This window comes from Dipodomys spectabilis, unplaced genomic scaffold (genome assembly GCF_019054845.1).
Source record: "Dipodomys spectabilis isolate Male_0828 unplaced genomic scaffold, ASM1905484v1 ptg000052l, whole genome shotgun sequence".
Classification (NCBI taxonomy): Eukaryota; Metazoa; Chordata; class Mammalia; order Rodentia; family Heteromyidae; genus Dipodomys; species Dipodomys spectabilis.
This window is the reverse complement of record NW_024870729.1, coordinates 4,053,189-4,075,243: the sequence shown is the minus strand read 5'-3', so window position 1 is coordinate 4,075,243 and position 22,055 is coordinate 4,053,189. Positions and strand designations below refer to the sequence as shown.

The window sequence follows — 22,055 nt, the reverse complement described above, 5'->3', positions numbered from 1 at the left end:
GCTTGACTCTCACCTTCAAGTTTAAGATGTTATCCAGGGCCTTAAAACAGCCATTGGGCCCATACTGGGGGTCTGTGCCCCTTTGTCTGGGGTGCCACATGAGCATCAGCTGCAGCCACTTCTCTAGTCGCTCGGCCAGTACGCTGAGAAAAGCAGAAAGTATAGAAAACACATGAGCCACGATCAAGCTGCCCATGTGCATCTCACTATAACACACATAGGTGGCAGCTAACAAATGAAAGTATTTCATGTGAGAAAAAAAGTGCGAACATTTCCATTCAATTTAACTATTGGGATGTTTATCTTCTTAGCCTCACAATTACTGAATTGTGTACAAAATGTACAGAGCTATCTACCCAGCTAGAGGCCTTGGGTTTGACCCAAGAAAGAAAAGTAAGAGAGGAAAAGGGAAGGAGAAGGAAGGAAGAGGAAGGGCATTTTTTAGGCTGACCCTTCCTGCAGGTTATCCTCACATAATCTGGACCTATACTCCAGGATTTGATAATACACCCCTCAAGAGCATGCATGAGGATACAAGACAAAATTCAAAGTCTTCCTGGCCCCTAGAGCTGCCTCCAGGATGCACTGGAATCTTCTGAGGCCAACCCAGCAACTTATTGACTCTCCCAGCAACTCACTGCCTCTCCTATATGTATGTCTCTGCTCACTCCTGTTTCTCCCCTTTGAGCTTCCTCAATATTCTTCATTGGTCCATGCCCTACCCATCTCTCCATTTTCTCAAAAGAAAACCTCATACCTGGCACCAGTATCTCACACCTGTAATTCTAGCTACTCAGAAGGCTGAGATCTGAGGACTGAGGTTCAAAGGCAACATGGGCAGGAAAGTCCTTGAGATCTTATCTCCAATTAGCCACAAGAAAACCAGAAGTGGTAGAAGGGTAGCCTGAGCAAAAGAGCTCAGGGAAAGCTCCCAGGCCCTGAGTTCAAACCCCATGACCAACAAAAAGAAGGAGAAGGGAGGGGAAGGAAAGGGGGAGGGGAACAGAGAAGAAAGGCTCCTGAGCATAGTCATTCCTCCAAGCAGTAATGCACACAATACCCTTCCTATCCTCTGATAATCATGGCAGTGGTTACTAGTGTGGCTTACTTAAAATAATTGTAGCTTATATAACTTACATACATAGGTTTTTTTTTTCCCCCCTGATAATCCTGCTTATATTCTGGCTCTAAGACTAGACTAGACTGCAATGCCCTTTGAACTACAGATTGATTTCTTTACTATGACATAGTATTAGGCCAGAAGAGGATTGCAAAGAGATAAAATATTATTCCCTACCCATAAAAGGCTTACTACAGTGGTGGACAGGTAATACCAGATTCTTGGGAAGTAGAGATTAGGAAGATTGTGGTTCTGGACCAGTCTAACAAAAAAGTTAACAAGATGTCATCTCAATGAACAAGCTAGGTGTGGTGGCTCATTACGAAAATTGCAGCTACGTGGGAGGCAAAAGCAAGACTCTCTCAGCAAAAAAGGTCTGGGAACATGGCTCAAGTGGTGGAGTGTTTGCCTAGCAACTTAGAGGTCCTGAATTAAACTTCAGTACTACTAAAAGGAAAAGGCTTAACTGTAGTAGGAGACAAACCCTATACCGAACTGAATATAAGTTAGAGAACACTAAGAGTAATAAGATGTACAGAAAAACTGGGAGTGAATTTTAAAAAAAAACAGATGATTTGGGGTCTGGGGATTTTGCACAGTGGTAATGTGGATGCCTAGAATGTATGAGGTCTTACCTTAGATTCCTAGGACAATCCATCAATCAACCAACCAATAAGACATTTCTATTTATACAGAGATGTGAGATGATAACCCATCTTGTTTGTTTAAGGTTGAGATACTTACGTCAAATTCTAGCTAACAGAATAATATCCTGATAATATGTCTAAAAGTTGTCACCTCAGACTTGAATTTTTAAGCAAGGGAAGGAAACTATGTATACTACTAACACTGCACCTTACCTGTTAAGATTATTGGGGTATGGTAAAGAGCTTGAAAATTTCACCGCTCCATTCAAGTCTTCACTAACAACGATGTCCACCTCACTCTTCTGCCGGACTTTGGAATGCCTGTAAATGTACCACCTTGTTAAGAAATCCCTTACCAAGTTCAGGGTCACATTTGTAACATCCTTGAGGACTGCACAGATGACTTAAATTCCCACGTAGATATTTCATCCTGTCTCCATCCTGTCTTCTGACAGGATGCTGAGGATGTAGCTCAGTGTATAACATGTACTTAACATGAGCAAGGACTTGGTTCCAGCTACAGCTCCATGATGAAATGAAAAAGTCATTGCTGCCTAAGTGATTTCTAGACAGCCTCTGAGAGCAGCAATTAGCCATGTGTGCCTTGACTTCTACAGACAGCATTGCCATTTCCTCCACTTCCTTTTTTCCACCTTCCACTTTCATCAAACAAACTCTCATGTTTTAATAGAGGATAGAATTAGTTAAGCCAAACCAAAGTCGCTATATATATGTCACATTGACAAGGAAGATGTACAAACACATGCACACAAGTGTACATCAATTTATTTGTACATAGCTAAGTAATATTTTCTAATAGTAAAAGAACATTTACTTTTTTCCAACCTAAGGAATTTCTTGAGGTGTTGGAAGAAGAAAAAAGTTAAATTCAACTGGTTTCCAATCTTTTTAGTAACAAGGATGATAACTTAAATAATGATTCATAGATAACCAAATACTCAGCCATAATTCCCTTAGGTACTAAGATAACATCAAGTGGTGACATTTTTTTGTTTGCCACTAGTGCAAGGAATCAAAGCTCAGAAGACTACTCCAACATGGAAGAACTGGGAATTCAAGACCAAAAATCTGACATAATTTCCACTTTTTTGTTTTGTTGTTGTTGTTGGGTCATAGGGCTTGAACTCTGGGCCTGGGTGCTGTCCCTGAGTTCTTCAGCTCAAGATAAGCACTCTACCACTTGAGCCACAGCGCCACTTCTGGTTTCCCGGTGGTTAATTGGAGATAAAGAGTCTCAGAGACTTTCCTGCCTAGGCTGGCTTTGAACCATGATCCTTAGATCTCAGCCTCCTGAGTAGCTAGGATTACAGGCATGAGCCACCAGCACCTGGCACCATTATGGTGCCACTCTTCTGAATGTCCAAATACAACTTTTCCTCAAAGATGTGGAAAATTAAAAAATAAGTAAATAAAGCTTTAGCTCTGAACACATCTCACTGGAAAGCAGTAAACTGGCCTGTATTAAGCATGCAGGAAATCCAGAAAAGGTGGGTACAGCAGATGCTGGTGGCTTACAATTCAAGTGAAACTATCACAGGCAGAAGTCAGGAGATAGCTCTAGCTGGGAACTGAGGCTCATGTATGTAATCCTAGCTACTCAAAAGGCTGAAATGTGGAGTACTAAAATTTGAAACCAGTCTGGGCAAAAAAGTCTGTGAGACTCCATCATCAATTAACCAGCAGAAAGCTAGGCTGGAGGCATGGCTCAAGTGGTAGAGTACCAGCCATGGGCAAGAATGCCTCACAAGAGTGTTGAGGTCCTGAGTTCAAGACACAGTACTGGGAAAGGGGAGTAGAAGAGAAAAAGTAGTGAGGAGCGGGAAATTACTAAAAAGATGCACTAAATAAAATGCTTATGGGGTTGGGAAGGTGGCTCAGTGGTAGAGCACTCGCCTTGCATGCTTGAAGCTCTGGGTTCTATTCCTCAACACCACATAAGCAGAAAAAAAAAAGCCAGAAGTGGCGCTGTGGCTCAAGTGGTAGAGTGCTAGCCTTGAGCTGAAGAGCTGAGGGACAGCACCAAGGCCCAGAGTTCAGGCCCCATGACCGGACCCCCTCCCCCCCCAAAAATGCTTATTGCTTAAACTAGTTCTAAAATTGTTTTCAAAACAGCTTTATAGTAGAATTATAAAACCCAAACTGCATCTGCCTGAAATTATTAGCCACCTGTCACTTGAGCTGAAACAGTGAAATTTTTAGAAGTTGGCTAAGGTTAATGATATTAAAGGAGCTGGGTGCAGGTGGTTCATGCCTATAATCTTAGCTACTCAGGAAGCTGAGATCTGAGGATCGCAGTTCAAAGCCAGCCCAGGCAGGAAAGCCTTGAGACTCTTATCTCCAATTAATCACCAGAAAACCAGAAGTGGCACTGTGGCTCCAGTGGTAGAGCGCTTGCCTTGAGCTGAAAAGCTCAGGGACAGTACCCAGGCCCAGAGTTAAAGCCCTATGACTGGAAAAAAAAAAAAAAGGAATAGATCAATCAGGCTCTTCTCTTCAATTCACAAAAGTTCACAGAAGTTTTTTAGTTTCAGAGAAGTTCATCTGGCCTATAGACAATGCTGAGATTAGAGGAAGAAGATTCTAGGTGGTGGTGGCAGGTATACTACTAAGACAGCGCCATTGGGGTATATCTGTAAACAGTATTCCAGTAATGGATTTTAACCCTTCTTGTTATACATAATGGAAAAGTTCAATATTTGAATTGGCTAACTAAAACTACTAGAGGAATATGAATAAAGCTATTTCTTTGTTGGTTCATTATAAACTCTGACTACAAGTCAATTGTTGGGTTCCCCATATTCTAGAAACTATAAGGCTTTAATAACAATGCCTAGTTTGTCAGATCACCATAGGAAGGTATGCTTTGCTGTGGCCCCAGGATTTTCAGGATGGAGCCCGCTGTCATCTAAACCTTTATTCTAGAACTGATTTCAAAGGTTACACTTTCTTCTTTTTTTTGTCATTTTTTTAATTAAAAGAGACATATTTCTCTGGGTAGGTAAAAAATATAAACATACAATAGCTAAATATCCAAAATATCTTATAAGCACAAATAGTTGCCATTATTTTTTTTTTTTTTTTACCAAAAATTAACTCATTTTCCCAAGAAACTCTGTACTTAAGACTTTAATTTTTCTTCTCATTTTTCAAATTTGACTTGATGTCTAAATAAATTTCAAAAGATGGCAGCAGCCAGTGCTGGCAACAGTTTGGTAACAGGGACCAGAAGCTTGTATTTATTCTACTTTTCTGGCTAGCAGAACTGTTTATTATGCAGATAATAAACATCAAATTTAAATGTGTTTGATCTGTTAATTCAATTCCTAAGAATATACCCCAGGGAAATAACTGTGGTTGTGAAAGGATTTACCAATAAGGATATTATTTTCTCTATTCTTTGCAGAAGTAAAAACTATAAAACACTCAAGCTTTTCACAATACAGCACAAGTTAAATGAACTTGTAGTTAGTGGATACTAAACAGATATTCTCAATAACATGAAAAAACACACAGACTGTTTGAGAGCCTTAATGTAAGAGTAGGTTGGATCAGAATATGCACCATAAAAAAAAAAAAAAAAAAAAAAGAATATGCACCATCACCTATCTTGTGCTATTCTTGGGGCTTGAATTCAGGGCCTATGCGCTGTCCCTGAGTTTTTTTGCTCAAGGTTAGCAGACTACTTATTTGAGCCACAGCTCCTCTTCCAGCTTTTTGGTTATTAGTTGGAGTTTCACAAACTTTCCTGCCTGGGCTGGCCTCAAGAACCATCCTCTTGAGTAGCTAGGATTACAGACATGAGCCACCAGTGCTCAGCACTACTTCTGTTTTTATAAAGTATAAAATACACAAACATATACTGAAGAGTCCAAAGACACAAAAAATATTCACAGCGACTGTTTCTATATTATCTAATTGTCCTTTTAAAAAGTTGTTTATACAATTTCCAAAAGCACAAAAAAAAAATCAAAATTAGTCTTTGAGATAATCAAATTGTATAGTATTGGTCTGGCTCCAGACAGGAATTTGAACTCAGGGCCGTACACATGCTATGCAGACCTTTTACCACTTGAGCTATGCTTCCAAACAAAGATTTTTGTATTATATATGAATTGGCTATGAAGAATAATTTCTCTCAGGGTAGACATGTGCAGGACATTGTTCACATTATACCACCATTGGTGAATGAAAGCAGAGGACAAGTAATGAACTAATAAACAAATGTAGGACAATCTAGTTGGGGGTAAATATCCTCCAGCACACAGTATCTGTCTGGGGGGAAAGGGAGCAGATAGTTGGGTGATAGTTGGGTGACAATCCTAGGATTTAAACTCAGGGCCTGGGTGTTAAAGTGTTCTACCACTTGAACTACAGCTCTACTGTGACATTTTTTTTTTTGGGGGGGTGCGGTGGGTAGGGAGAGGGAAAGGTGTTAACTGGATATAAAGAGTTTCACAGACTTTCCTGGCCAGGCTGGCTCTGAACTGGGATCCTAAGTAGCTAGGATTACAGTTGTGAGCCAGTGGCACTTGACAATATTTTTATAACTAGTAAAAAACCAAGTTAAAGAATTTTAAAAAGCTTGATTGTATCCTTTAGGTTTTTTATTTAGAAATTAAAAAATTTTTAATTTATATTTTAAGCCATTTCCTTTTGCTTTTAAAACAGAAATTTATATTTAGGTCAGGGACAGTAGTGTAGAACTGCAGTCCCTGCTACTCAGGAAGCTAAGGTAGATTACTTCAACCTAATAGCTTAGAATCAGTATCAGTGATACAGTGAAAATATACTCTTAAAAGACTATATTCACGTATAGTAAAACTTGCCATCAGTAAATATTTCCTCATAATCTGTCATGTGCACATATCATTTCTTTCTGTTTACTAATAGTACTCTCAGTAAGAATGAACACACTGGTTCATAATGTACTGCTGTTACTACTGAAGGAAGGGCCAATGGAATTCACATAGTACTATACTTAAAGATATTAACAACTGCTCTTTTGTTCAAGGTTTGTGGAGCTGTTGACAGCTAAGTCCTAACAGATTTGTCAGGCAAGAAGGGTCACTGAATAAGGGGATAGCAAAGAGATGAACATGGCCAGGTCTGGGCCCTCACTTACCATTGCACAGGCTGCCAGTTGGGGAGAAAAGGCCTGAAACCTGTGATGCATTCGAAGGCCAAGGTACCAAAGCTCCAATAGTCAACCGTCACTGTGTACTTCTGCTGCTCCAGTAGCTCTGGGGCCTGTAAGACATATGTGAGGCATGCCCAAGCTGCTCCTTCTTCTACTGAAAGGGCTGTCAACTTATCTGAGTGCACTTCTATCCAGGAACACTGGTACATGTACTTATAACGGAGGATGTGACCACCGGAGCAGTTTCAGCTGCTGGTACCTGGTACCTATTCCATGCCTTGTACACTATAAGCAAATATAGACAGAAGGGCTAATCCCAAGGAATTGTTTTTCTCACTGTGCTCTAATTTCTCAACTTTAGAAATGAGAGTTGTACGCCTTTCTATAACTGATTCCTGCTAACAAAAACAACAACGAAAAGCGTCTAGTGTGGTAGCTTAAGCCTTGAAACCAAGCTATATGGGAGGCAGGGATCAAGTTATTGCCATTTGAGGCAGCCTACGCAAAAACAAAAAAATCACAAGATTCCATCTCAACCAATGGCTGGGCACAGTGGCACATATCTGTTACCTACTGGGGAAGCACAATGGCTAGGTGCAGTGGCATGTGCCTGTTATCTCTAGTGACTTGGGCAAGCGCAAGTAGGAGGATCACGGACAAGCCAATCTTGGCATAAAACAAGCCCCTACCTTGAAAATAACCAATGCAAACAGGAGCTAGAGACAGGTCAAGCAGTAGAGCATCTTCCCAGCAAGCATGCGGCCTCAAGTTCATTCCCCAGCATAGCCCAAAATAATTCTTTAAAAAAATGAAGGTTGCAACATTTCAGATATTTATTCAAATCTATTTAAATGCAGGGCCCAGTCATGAGTATTGTGTAGAGATGGAAAGATAGACTTTGTACAAAAAGGAAAACCAATGCCAGGCTATACACACCAAATCAATTATGCACATTAAATATTTTCAAGTCTCTTGAACTAAGTAATGGTGGTCACATAATGGATGGGGTATTTCTAATCAGGCAGGGAAAAAAACAGATGAACAACTGCCACCAAAGCAGAGAACTGGGGTGACAAAGGAAGGTGATGAAGCCCAAGTGGGACCAACTGAGTTTAGAGAGCTTTTCACAGGAGCAGGGAAGACACACATCACAGAAAGGACCATCCTGAGCAAGCTTCAGAGATAAGACTGTGCATGGTCTCAGTCGAAATATAATACTTACATGATGTGTAAACTCATGCAAGTGAATAACCTGATTTAGCATCCAGGTCAGAATAATTGCTACTGAGCTGATAAAGACTCTACAATACCTAAATCATAGCCGCGCTCCCCCCCCCCCCCCCAATCCACCCTCCCCACCCTCCCGACCACCCCCCCCCCCCTCCGCAATGGTCATTCCACAAAACAGGAGATAAACTCAAGGAGGCCATTACTCTAGTTGGTAGGACAGGCAGGAAATAGAAATGCACATAAAAATACATCACATAAGGCTTGGAAGGTGGCTCAGTGGCAGAGTGCTTGCCTTGCACGCATGAGGCCCTGGGTTTGATTTCTTAGCAGCACATAAGCAGAAAAAGCCAGAAGTGGCACTGTGGCTCAAGTGGTAGAGCGCTAGCCTTGAGCTGAAGAGCTGAGAGACAGGCCCCAGGCCCAGAGTTCAGGCCCCACGATAGACAAAAAGAACAAAACAAAACAGAACAAAAAATATCACATAACTTCATTCTCACTTAAGCAACAGGTAAGACACTAACCTTAGCAAGGATTTTTTTGTTTTTTTGTGCTAATACAGTATTAGGGCTTGAACTTGGGTACTGGGTGCAGTCCCTTAGCTCTTTTGCAAAGGCTAGCACTCTATCACTTGAGCCATAGCTTCACTTCCAGCTTTTTGTGATTAACTGGAGCTAAGAGTCACTTAACTTTTCCTGCCCAGGCTGGCTTTGAACCATGATCCTCAGCCTCTTGAGTAGCTAGGATTACAGGAGTGAAACACCAACACCCGGCTCCTTTGTTTTGTTTGCGAAATGGCAGGCCCCATTATTCAACCATAACTTTACTGGTTGCTCTTACTAGAAGGTAAGAACAACATCTTGCCAAGCATTTCCTGAACCTAACCATGCTCTATTTCCTTTGCTACTACCAGCTCTGAATGGGCCTATTGCAAAAGCCTCCTTTCCACTTGCCCACTAATCACTTCTGTTTACAATTCAGTCTCTGTGTCATCCCAAGAGTGGTCTTTCCAAAGCCTACTCCTGCAATGTGAAGCCTTTCAGTGTCACTTAGGTGTTTTTAAAATTGAATTTTATGGTCTTTAAGTAGTTGTACAGAAGAGTTACAATTCAACATGATAGTTTATGAGTAGAGTGAATCTTGATCAATGTAACTCCTTTACTCAAGAAGCTTTTAGCACAGTCTACAATCGTTTTGTATGTACCAGTGCTGGGGCTTGAACTCAGGGCCTCATGCTTTTGCTTAGCTTTTTCACTCAAGATTGGCACTTTACCACTGAGTCACACCTCTACTTCCAGCTTTTTGGTGTTTAATCGGAGATAAGTCTCATGGACTTCTCTGAACCTTCATACTCAGACTTCAGCTTCCTGAGGAACTAGAATTAGCAGGTGTAAGCCACCAGCAACTGGCTACAGTCTACAACTTTTTAAATGTCTAAAGGTCTTTCCTTCCTTCCCTCCTCACTTTCAATTTCTCTCTTCCTTCTTCTGGAGACACCAACCATACCCTTTAGCCTCCTAAAGTACTATTCCTTTGCCAGAATCTCTTCTCTCTCTCTCCTACCTCTCCTCCTCTCACCTTAGTCAGCCCTTCCATACACTCATCCTCTAGATCCCTGGTGCAGCTAGGCCCTCCTCATATACATCTATTGCTTGCTTGCACTGCCCCTCTGTAGCCCTCAACAGAGCAGTCTCTTTGGAGTTATCTGTGTAGCATGTAATGCCTGCTTTCTTAAGGCTCTAAGCTCCTGATGAGCATGGAAAGGCTTATCTTTCCCAATATACTACCAACTCCAAGTACAGAGACAACACTGCATGGCAGAGACAACACTGGATCAATATTCCTGAATGAGTGACTCAACCAGAACTCCAATATTCAGACCATATCATGTCCAGAAGAGGGAAGGGCTGAGCTCTGCCTCCTCTTCACTAGCTCCTTGAGACCTTTATAGAAACTGCAGCCTATCAAGCCGGGAGTTGGTAGCTCATGCCTGTAATCCTAGCTACTCAGGAGGCTGAGTCTAAGGATCGCAGTTCAAAGCCAGCCTGTGCAGGAAACTCCGTGACACTCTTATCTCCATTAAACTACCAGAAAACCAGAAGTGGAGCTGTGGCTCAAGCACTAGCCTTGAGCTGAAGAGCTAAGGGACAGCGCCCAGGCCCAGAGCTCAAGACCCAAAGTCAACCAAAAAAAAAAAAAAAGAAACTGCAGCCCGTACACAATAGCTTCAGTATAGTTAAAAATCCTTCCTTTCCAGAAAACTCCTGCTGCACAAAGAGCATTTGGATCTGTGAAAGCTACATAGGCACAGCCCTTCTGACATTAGAGAAAATACTATGACTTCCAGATGGCATCTGTTGTCTGAAAATGCTGACTTGAGTGGATTATGATTCCAAGCTCATGGAATAAAAGCAGTACATCTAGGAAATACCCACCAAGCCGGAAAGGCCGAGATTGTAGGCAGGCAGGGACAGAAAAAAAGCCCCACAAACACAGCTGTCAGAAACTAAGAAGCAAATGCACAACCCTCCTTTCTTACCAAGTACTGTAGGGTTCCCACAAAGGATGTACAAAGACTGCCTTGATCCAGTTCCTTGGCATATCCTAGGTCAATAATTTTGTGTATTAACTGGAAAAAAGTGGGGGGAGGAGAAATCCAAGAGTTATAAGAACACAAAAATAATCAATGTTATCCTTCAACAAAGGGTATTGGATTTGAATGCCTAAGAGGCATCACCTACACAGAACAATGCCATTAATATGGGGATTTAAAACAAGGAGGGAGGGACGGAGGGAGGAAAGAAGGGAGGGAGAGAGAGGGAGAGGGAGAGGGAGGGAGGGAGAGAGAGAGAGAGAGAGAGAGAGAAAGAGAGAGAGAGAGTGTTCTCCTCCCTTCACCTGCGACAAAACAGCAGGTAGGCTAAAATTAACAGGCCAGACACTGGCCCTCAATCTGGACTTCATAATGTGAAAGACTAGGCCAAAGCCTGCTCAGAAAATACTTTCAGTTGGCCGGGCACCAATAACTCACCCCTGTAATCCTGGCTACTAAGGAGGCTGAGATCTGAGGATCATGGTTCAAAGCCAGCCCAGGCAGGAAAGTCTGTGAGACTCTTATCTCCAATAAACCACTAGAAAACTGGAAGTGGCACTGTGGCTCAAGAGGTAGAGTACTCGCCTTGAGCTGAAGAGTGCAGAGACAGCACTCAGGCCCAGAGTTCAAGCCCCATGACCAACAAAAAAAAAAAAAAGAAGAAAAAGAAAAAGAAAATACCTTCAGTTATAATCTGAAAACCACAATCAAGAACAAACGTGGGCACTGCCAGTCACAGGTTGGACCTAGGATGCTGACAGAAGCTTAATCAGAAGAGATTAGTGATCTAGAAGCTGAGTTACTACATTCCACTCACCTGAGCTTGCTCATCACACCCAGCTGAACAAACAAGAGTGGGAAAAGACCCTGGCATTCATAGAGAGGTTACCACTACATCTAAGCAACGGGACAATGAGGAGTTATGAGAGCTCTTGGAGAACTGCAAATTGAATCAGGCAGAAGTGGGCAATTGCTAGCTCTAAGTGTCTTATCTCAACCACACCTACAACCAGCTTACAGTTTCTACTTTAACATAAAAAATTGAGGCTTTTAAAATAACTGAGAAGCAAAGTCTATTTCAAAATGTACTAGACTAAAAGGCAGAAGGTGGAGGTAGATCAAAATAAATATTATTTTCTTATCAAAGTCCTCCAACTGGGGCTGGGAAGGTGGCTCAGTGGTAGAGCGCTTGCCTTGCATGCATGAGGCCCTGGGTTCAATTCCTCAGCACCACATAAGCAAAAAGAAAAAAGCCGGAAGTGGCACTGTGGCTCAAGTGGTAGAGCGCTAGCCTTGAGCTGATGAGCTGAGGGACAGCGCCCAGGCCCAGAGTTCAGGCCCCACGTCCGGACACCCCCCCCCCCCCCCCGCCAAAAAAAAAAAAGTCCTCCAACTGGACTTGATCCAATGTGATCCATTTCAAGCTTGCCCCAATCTACCAGTGAGACTTGCTGAATTGTTTCAAATCAAAATGCCTTCCTAGGGAATCACAGAATGTCTCAAAGAATGTAAAGCTACAAAGGTGTGGTCTACTAGAGGCAACCCCAAGACTCCTGAGCCCCAGGAAGTCACTCACTCTTTGTTCTCCTTGCTGTAGAACAATGTTTTCTGGCTTTAGATCCCGATGGATGATTCTGTTTTCATGAAGGTATCTAAGTGCAGAGGCTGAAGAAGTGCAAAGTGTGGTCAATTTTTTATTAAACCTAGAAAATGCTTCTCATTTCAGAACCTCCCACTTGTAAAAGTTAAATAGAGTGAACCTCTGAAAAGTGCTCTGTGACCTTTAGTGCATGAATTCATAGTGCAAGGAAGGGGTCTGGAGCAACTGCTCCTCAGGAGGAATGACAGTGACCTGATAAAGTAAGCAGAAGTTTAAACTACCTCAAGATTCTGGCTAATTCATGAAAAACATTCAAGGGGACTGGGGTGTGGCCTGGTGGTAGAGCATTTATTTAGTATCAACAAGGACCTAGGTTGATCCCCAGAAACATTCTCTCTCTCTCTCTCTCTCTCTCTCTCCCCCTCAGCTTTGCATCCATGAGGCCACACTAAGTGACCCATAGGTCTCCAAAGCCAGCAATTCTTAAACTGCATTGCCTAAAACAGCAGTATTTGAACTTGGAAATAAAAAATTGTTAGGCCTCACCCCAGTATCACAGGTGATGATGATAATCTAAGACACCCTCTCAGAACTCTAAGCTCAAAAGTCTTAAGTTCCAGAGTGGGCAAGGGAGAAGGGATCTTTGGGTAGATCTAACTTCTCATTAAGGTTAGATACAAGGAAAAAGCACAGGAAGGACAAAGCCAGAACACCTTCAGCACTGACAGTATGCATATTAGTTACTGTATGTCCAGTTCTGGAAGACTCTGTGCGTAAATAACCGTACAGCTCCACATTTTTTTTTTTTACTATGGTCTCATTTTGGGGATAAAGTCAGCCTATATAATCCTGGTAATGAGGTCATTTAATCTCCATAGCTCCTTCTGTGGAGAAAAATGTGAGATTGCACATGGAGGCCATAGCATAGAGCAACAGGGCCCAAACTGTAGCTCAGACTCAACTACAATTTTTATTAATAAGACAGATTTAATAACTTCAATATGAGCTAAGTATACTATTAAAGAGAATGATAGATTAAGTAATGGAAAGATATATCATCTAGAGATGGTATGACTGACTATATGCCTAGAGAACTAGCAGACTAAAAACTGTAAAGAATTTAGAAAGCTGGCTGGAAACAAAACATACATACATACATATATATATATACATATATATATATGTATATATGTATTTTATATATGTATTATATATATATATTTATACAGATCAGTAGTTCTTTCCTGTGTCACTTTAGCAGACTGTCACTTACATTAGCAACAATAATTCTAAACTCTACTACATGACAAGTTTAATGAAACAAACAAAAAGTAGTTAAGTGAGGAAAACAATATCATATAAAGAAAAGTAGCAGGGCACTGGGATATGGCTCAGTTGTAGAGTGCTTGTTTAGCATAAATGCCTGTCTAGCATCCCTATCACCAATCAATCAATCAATCAATCCTTTGCAAGTTAATGGTGAAGATACCATAAAACAAATGTCAAAAAGACAAAGAGGCTAGGAAAAATACCTACTACACGTATGCCAACGAATAAATGTAAATATATTTAATACAGAAACAGCTTTTACAGGGGCTGGGAAGGTGGCTCAGTGGTAGAGCGCTTGCCTTGCATGCATGAGGCCCTGGGTTCGATTCCTCAGCACCACATAAGCAAACAGAAAAAAGCCGGAAGTGGCGCTGTGGCTCAAGTGGTAGAACACTAGCCTTAAACTGAAGAGCTGAGGGACAGTGCCCAGGCCCAGAGTGCAGGCCCCACGACTGGACCAAAAAAAAAAAAAAAGAAAAAAGAAAAAGAAACAGCTTTTACAGGTCCTTAAAGTATAACCCAGTTTAAAAAAATAAGCAGAAAAGGTTTAGGGATATTTTATAAAAAAAGAAAATGAGTGGTAAACAATTAAGTGAAAAGCTGCTCATTCTCACTAGTAGTAAAAACTGCAAATGAAAGTAGCAATTCTTTTTTTAAACCTCTTCAACTAGTAACAACTTTAAATGAAAAAGGGAACCCTTCTACCTTGCTGGAAGGTGTCTAAATGGGGATGCAGTTGGAGAAAGTAACATGACATTATCTATTAAGTTATAAAAAGTATACAAAGGTTTGTTTTTGTTTTTCTGGGGGGTCCGGTTGTGGGGCCTGAACTCTGGGCCTGGGTGCTGTCCCTCAGCTCTTCAGCTCAAGGCTAGTGCCCTACCCCTTGAGCCACAACGCCACTTCCAGCTTTTTTCTTTTTGCTTATGTGGTGCTGAGGAATCGAACCCAGGGCCTCAGGCATGCAAGGCAAGCGCTCTACCACTGAGCCACCTTTCCAGCTCAAGTATACAAATGTTTAACCCAAAGGTTTGACTTCTAGAAATATGCTAAAAAGTTGAAAGCATTATAAGATACATATAAGGATACTTAATATAACAGAGTAAAGTAAATCAGTTGATAACTCAGCTAGACAAATTATAGTACAGCTACATTATAATAGACAATTCTTCATAATAACTTAGGTTTATAGTTTCTGACTCAGAAAGATGTAGGTGATTCAATGATACAGTGCCAAATAAATGGTATGACTATTTTTTGGTTTTTGGTTTTTTGCCATGCTAGAGACTGAACTCAGAACTCATGCAACTGGGCAAGCACACTATCAATTCAGCCATGGTTCTAGTTCTGAGCATGTATTTTATTAAAAAGAAAAGACTCTGAGTTCAAACCCCAATACTATCAAAAACAAGAACAAGAACAACAACACACACATACACATACACACACACAACACAGGAAGAAACAAAAGCACCAAGAAATGTTTAATAACAAGCTGCCTTTGCCCCTCCCTGACAAATATATACACACCCATACATACACATACCCGCGAACAGATGGGTAAAACACACAAAAACATACATATACAATTCCTCCTCAACCCCCCTTGCGCATGTTTTTCCTGTTTTTGGCAGGCCAGACTGGAAGCTAGGGAAGGCAACCAGGGAGGTAAGAGTCCTGCAGGTTTGTGTGGCCAGTCCTGTCTACTCTCATCAGCAGAAACACTGAATGGGGTAGAAGAAAAGCTGCCACAGAAGTTAAGTGATCAGGTTTGCTTTGGAACACTTTCAGATGGATATTTCCTAAAAATGCATGTGAAAGTCAAACCCAGAGAACTAAGAATAAAATTGTACTTTACTAGAGGAGTTCTAGCTCAGAACATTAAGTCATATTACAAAACTATCTAGTTCTATTTATTTAAAAATATTGTTACTGCAAAAGGGATGTACAGAGGAATTAGAGTTACCCAAGTCAGGTAGAGAGTACATTTCTTTGTTGGATAATGACACCATCTATTTACTTTTTAAACTCAGCTTTTACCAGCACAGTTCCAACATTTCAAACTTGCTCCTTACTTTCTTTTATTTCATAAACCACTCAATAATTGGATTACGTTTAACTACTCCTCAAAGAAGCCAAAGACTTGCTGCTTTCATGTATACAAAGAATTCTACTCTATCTTGTCCTCAACTGTATTGACTTCTAAAGTCAGATGCTTCATAGCAATGTATCATCATTAGTGTTTTACCAATTTTTATAACAGAACAGAGCAAAAGAAAAACAGAGAAAAGAAAAAAAAACAGAGCAAAGAGTAATAAAACTAATTAAAACTACACTCATATAACCTTTCACACAAGATGGCATTGCTAATTAATTTCAACTACCGGTTTGCAGGGAATAAGGCCATGGAATAATTTTTGAAGTGTTTCTTCACCAATAGATTCACAAAGGATGCATTTTGCTTTATTGACAAACTGTTCAACAACACTTGGATATAGCGTGTAAACACATGTGTTTCAGAGTGGAACACAAAAGTTGAGACACACTGTTATTTGAACAAGTACATGTGATACCAGTACAGTATCTTAGGGCAAATAACATGGCAGGTGCAGGGGAGGTTATCCAAGAAGCTCTGGTAAGGAGGAGCATATTCTGAGAAGCACTTGAGTCTCTAGGCCAGATTAAGAGCTGTAACCAGACTTCTAGAGAGGTTGAATGGCAAATTGATAACCAAAATCCACTGGTGTCTATAAAGACCTGTTTATTTTTATATGTAAATATCAGTATGTAACAAATTTTAGTCCCTATCTTTGGGGTGGCCATTAATTCTCAAATATTTCTGTCAACTCACTAACTAAAGTCTGGAATTAAAGAATTCTGACAGGCAGAGTTATAGTTTCTTGGACTGAGTTGACTCTACAATGACTGAAACAGCAGAACTTCTACAGGCAAGTCCTACTAAAGACACATAAATTTCATTTCTAATGTACCAATCACAGAAACGAGCTGGTGAATGTGCTTGCTCTGAGTAAACTATTAGACTGGAGTGTAGTTCAGTGGCAGACACTTGGATAACTTGCTGTGATCCTGGGCTGTCTCCAGCATAGCATTAGACTATGCACATCATGTTTCAGGATGGATACTGCCCAGAGAGATTCCACAGGTAGAAGCTGCTGTGGGAAAATAACAGCCACATCCTTGTCAGGAACAGCACCCACTGCTACTTTGGTTCTACCTCAGTTTAGGAGATATATAACAACTCTGTGGTCTTACTATGGAACTGGAATTTCACAGCTGGTGTATTTTTCAGATGACAAACCTATGACAAGTTAGGGAACAGATGCAAGCAGCTAGGTTTCAAATCCAAAAAAATGTGGCAAGGATTGTGTCTATTAATCCCTACTTACCTACTCTACACATCTCAGGCGTTCATTGAGCTAGCTCCTTTCAGTACACTTGTTTGAAATACATTCCACCAAGAAGAAATGGAACAAAATGGACCAAGACTTCTGGACAGAGCTTAAAAGAAAATGAAAAGGCAAAAATAAACGGGTGGTCCAATTTACCATGGAATAAAAAAGCAACAGGATGTCTGTGTCCTCAATTAAAATTGACTTCATGCCTACTACATGCTAGCCAGTTTGTGTCACTGGACTTTCCAGGCGAAACAGGCAAGAAGGCCAACTAGACATGTGGAGAAAGACTTAGTCTAGCTCAAGGTTTCTTGCTATTATAGACTCTATGACTACGCATCAAAGGCAGTGACATGGTAGGCTGACTAAAAGGTGCAGAACTACAAGGTGGAGAGGACTGGCCATTATCTAGCCATGGTGCATGATGATGAGTTACAAAATGTAGATAAGGAAGCCAAAAAAGCTGAACAATTTTGGAGAGTTTTACTTTGTTCATTTGCTCTCACTATGAAGCTCAAGCTGGCCTTGTCTTTTCAAGCAAGCCATTCAAAATATAATAAAAGGATGCTTCTGATAAATGAAGGAATGATTCAATTATTCAAAACTTCAATTTTGTTAACATTCAGGGAAACAAGCTTCAGCCTCCTAGTGTTTGGTGGAAACTTTTTTAGCGGGGGAGGGGGAAGTGCTGGTCCTGAGGTTTTAACTCAGCTGAGGCATTGCACCTGAGCTTTTATGCTCAAACCTAGTTCTCTACCACTTGAAGCACAACTCCCCTTCCATCTTTTTGTGTTAATTGGAGATAAGAGTCTCATGGACCTGCCCTCACTGGCTTTGAGCTGCGATCTTCAAATCTCAGTCTCTTGAGGAGCTAGGATTACAGGTGTGAGCCACTGGCTCCCAGCCTGGGTGGAAACTTTTTTAACAGCAGGATATGAAACAGTAATGAGAAGATTCTAAAAGACAAGATTCAAATTTGACATTTGTGTCTGGTAACTGGCAGAAAGATAGGACCAGTGACAAGAAAGGATTCTGGAGTGGAATCAAATTTAAGGAAGAAGTCTAGGACTTTAATTTGGAAGTGGGATAAGGAAAAATATCTTGCAGGCATGAGCATGGACTTTAGGACAAACAGTGTATTTAGGGAAAGATAATAGTGAGCAAAGATACAACCTAGCAAAGAGAATCCTGGAAAGCAGAGGCCCATGGGTCCAGGTATAGAGAAAGATGAATAAGAGTGAAACAAGGAAGAGAATGCTAGAACAGAGCTCCAGGTCAGAGATGTGGCAGAAGATGAAGTATAAGGGTCTGGGAGGCAGAAGTCAGGCTGCAACAGCTGAGTGGACCTCAATGACAATATGAGGCAACCATTCTGAAGATCAGCTACCCAAGTAGTGAAATAGAATGACTCAGGTAGGAAGAACCTTAGAGAAAAAGTACCTTGAGGCCCAAATCCATCATTTTAAAGGCCTATCAAGTTTCACAACTGTCCAAGGTTATAAATCTGGTAAAAGGGGAGAAGACAGAACTGAAATCAGTTGCCTTCACTTTTGTTATTATGAAGCTTTTCTTTTTCTTTTTCCTTTTTTGGTTAGGGGGTGGGGACGGCAATACTGGGATTTGAACTCAGAGGCCTCAGGGACTTATGCTTTCAACAGAAACATTCTACCCTTGAGATATATAGGCCCATTCCTTTTTGGATTTACTTTTCAGATATAGTTTCATGTTTTTGCCCAAGGCAAGCATCAGGCCTCTGGTGTTCTAGGGTCCACAGACGAAGACCATTACACCACCTGTTAAAATGAGGGTCTCAATAATTTTTTGCCTGGATTGATCTCTGCTTCCTGAGTAACTGAGACAGCAGGCATGAGTCACAATGTCTGTTTTGGGTTTTTTTGTTGTTGTTGTTTTTTTATTGACTTGGCAATTTGCACTTTCTAACACACAAATGATCTAAAATCAAGTAATCATCTTCTGTTACAATCAAAGGTAGAATCAGACTGAAGTATCAATAGAACAAGCAGGAAAATTCCCAAATAGGGAAATACTAGAGTGCCTAATTTTCCTACTCCTTGAGTCTGTCTTCAACCCTGTGTTCATGCTAAGACCCTCCCTATGCCTTCTTGTTGAACTATTGGATGTCTGTGAAGGGCAGCTTCTACAGGAAGGCATGAGGCACAAAGATGCAGGCTGGAGTTCCTCCAACTCACAGTACAATATATTCAGCACAAAAGTTTAGATCTGGATGTCCTGTAAAGACTTACATATTAAAGGTTTGGCCTCCAGCCTGTGGCACTACTGGGAGGCTGCAGAGCCTTCAAGAGGTGGGGACTAGTGAGAAGTCTTCCATTCCCTGGGATACACACTTTGAAGGGGTTAGTGTAGCTCTAGGTCTTTCCTCTTCAATTCTTTTAAATCCTAATCATGAAGTGAGCAACTAGGTGTATACTGCCACAGGCTCCCTGCCATAATGTGCTGCCTGACCACAGTACCAAAAGGAAGGGGGCTAAGTGACCCCCTTGAAAACTGTGAGCCAAATTAAAACTTTGCTCTTCAAAAGTTGATTATTTCAAGTATTTGTTATAGAAAATGGGAAGCTAATCATTAATTGCCATGGAAAACTGGCCACCTGGAGAATCAAGGAAGACTAATTCCAGTCTAAGATCCAGTAAGGCCATGGCAATCAGACAGCCTCAGCCTAGTCAAGAACCTGCTCTTCCCCACCCTTAGCCCCTTGGGGCAGAAGGACTGCCGTCAGCCCCTCAGTCCTGATTGCTTAGAATCTTACTCCTCCAGCAGCAGAAGGAAACACTCCAACATTTTCCAAAGGCTAATTAGCAAGACTGTTTGAACAAACATGGAACTTCCGTGAGCTATTTTAGCATGACATTATGTGGAAATCTACATCTTCCCAGCTACCTCTATATCTGTCCTCAGATCTCTTTCCAAGGTAGGGGCAATACATGGTAGGTTAGATTTGTCTGACACAGAGGCAAGGGTTCCCTGGAAGGCACATGTGTACCCTTCAGCACCTCACGTGTAACCTCCTCATGTGTACAATGCTGTATCTTCTCAGTTCATGGAAAAAAATTCTACCTGTGCTGCTTTCTTGATGCTACTCAAAGTGGATGTGTTATGAGGTTAGGGGTACAAAAGAGACTAGAAGCAAACAAGTTTAATCCAGAATAAAGACAAGGGAGCTAGCTCCTCTAGACCTGGGGTGTTGGCTTAGCCACTATCATCCAGACAGGGAGCAGCAGTGACAATTCCAACAAAAGGAGCATAGGAATGATGATTTCAAACAACCTGGAACAAAATATGTTCAGGAAATGTTTAAAAATATGAGTAATGTTAGATAAGTTGCTCCAAGTAAAGCTTTTGAACTCTGACTCAGTCATGAGACTTTCACAAATGAAATAAATATGATGGGTCTGGTATACAAGTCAAAAATGGGAATAAATGCTTATCAGCAACCTCATCTGAGGATATGACTGCATATAAAAGATGACAGAGACAGGAATGGGAGAGATGAGTCTGGGGAGGTCAGCCACTTCCAGGGAATATCATGAGACCTGTCAGGTTTGCTGTCAGGTTTGCTTCAAATTCAGATCAAAATCAAAATCAGGAACTGGCATTTGTCTAAGGCAGCAAAACCCAAATCCAGAGGGGGAAGGAAATGAACAAGAACAACTACTAACTGCACAGTCTACCAGGAAAAGAGCACTGTGCTAGGAGCTATACATCCCTCTCTCTCTCTCTCCTTTCCTCCCTCCCTCTCTCTCTCTTTTGGTCTGTCATGGGGCTTGAACATAGACTTGGGCACTGTTCCTGAGCTCTTTTGCACATGGCTAGTAGTCTACCACTTTGAGCCACAGTGCCACTTCTGGTTTTCTGGTGGTTAATTGAGGATAGGAGTCTCACTGATTTTCCTGCCTGGGCTGGCTTTGAATTGCAATCACCAGATCTCAGCCTCCTAAGTAGCTAGGATTACAAGTATGAGCCACCAGCGCCCAGCTCCATTTTCTTTTTATCTTCATGAAAAGTCTAATGAGATGAATAATGCCTCCATTCTACAGTTAATAAAACAGACGCACTGAAATGCCTCAGGTCACACTGCTGATCAGTGAAAGGGCTGGTTTGTGAGCTTTAAGTGTTATGTGGAAATCTGTTTCCTTGAGAAAGTGAAAACTTGTTTTAATGGGGGGGGGGGGGGGAGAGTGAACTCAGGGCCTAAGTGTTGTCACTGAGCTTTAGCTTGAGATTGGTTACCACTTTTGACTTTGTGCTAGTTAATTGGAGATAAGAATCTCATGGACTTTTCTGACCCAGATGGCTCCAAGTTGTGATCCTCAAATTTTAGCTTCTTGAATAGTTAGGATTACAGGTATGAGCCAAAGGTACTCAGCTTTAATTTCTTTTATTGTTGTTTATATGTGTGTATGTCAGTAGCAGGGCTTGAACTCTCAGGGCCCTACACTCTCACAGGGCTAGTGTTCTAGCTAGCTTTCTACCACTTGAACCAAGCCTCCAGTCTATTATTTTGGTGACTGATTTGCAATAGGGTCTCCCAGACTTTTCTGCCCAGGCTGGCTTTGAACCATAATCCTCAAGTCTTAGCCTCCTGAGTAACTATTACAGCTGTAAGCCACTGTCACCAGTGCTATTTTATCTTAGAACTTATTTTATTCATTTAATAAATATTCATCGATGACTTAAATATGATGAACTACTATTCTATATTCTGGAGAAAAGGCTGTGACTAAAGCTTCATTTTTTTTTTTTTTTTTTGGGGGGGGGGTCTGGTCATGGTGCCTGAACTCTGGGCCTGGGCGCTGTCCCTCAGCTCTTCAGCTCAAGGCTAGCACTCTACCACTTGAGTCACAGCGCCACTTCCAGCTTTTTTCTTTTTTGCTTATATGGTGCTGAGGAATCGAACCCAGGGCCTCAAGCATGCAAGGCAAGCGCTCT

The 22,055-nt window shown here is 41.3% G+C and overlaps 1 protein-coding gene across 3 annotated transcripts in view; it reads right to left on the bottom strand.

The window, feature by feature from the left end:
- Ikbkb (inhibitor of nuclear factor kappa B kinase subunit beta) overlaps positions 1–22,055 on the bottom strand; it is a 62,617-nt gene that overhangs the window by 18,131 nt on the left and 22,431 nt on the right. For all 3 annotated transcript variants that reach the window (XM_042679469.1, XM_042679468.1, XM_042679470.1), the window contains 5 exons: positions 12,322–12,410; positions 10,692–10,781; positions 6,911–7,035; positions 1,981–2,088; positions 14–143 (listed from right to left, as the gene is read on the bottom strand). In XM_042679469.1, coding sequence (XP_042535403.1) covers positions 14–143; positions 1,981–2,088; positions 6,911–7,035; positions 10,692–10,781; positions 12,322–12,410 — 542 coding nt within the window. The remainder of the gene's footprint in view (positions 1–13; positions 144–1,980; positions 2,089–6,910; positions 7,036–10,691; positions 10,782–12,321; positions 12,411–22,055) is intronic.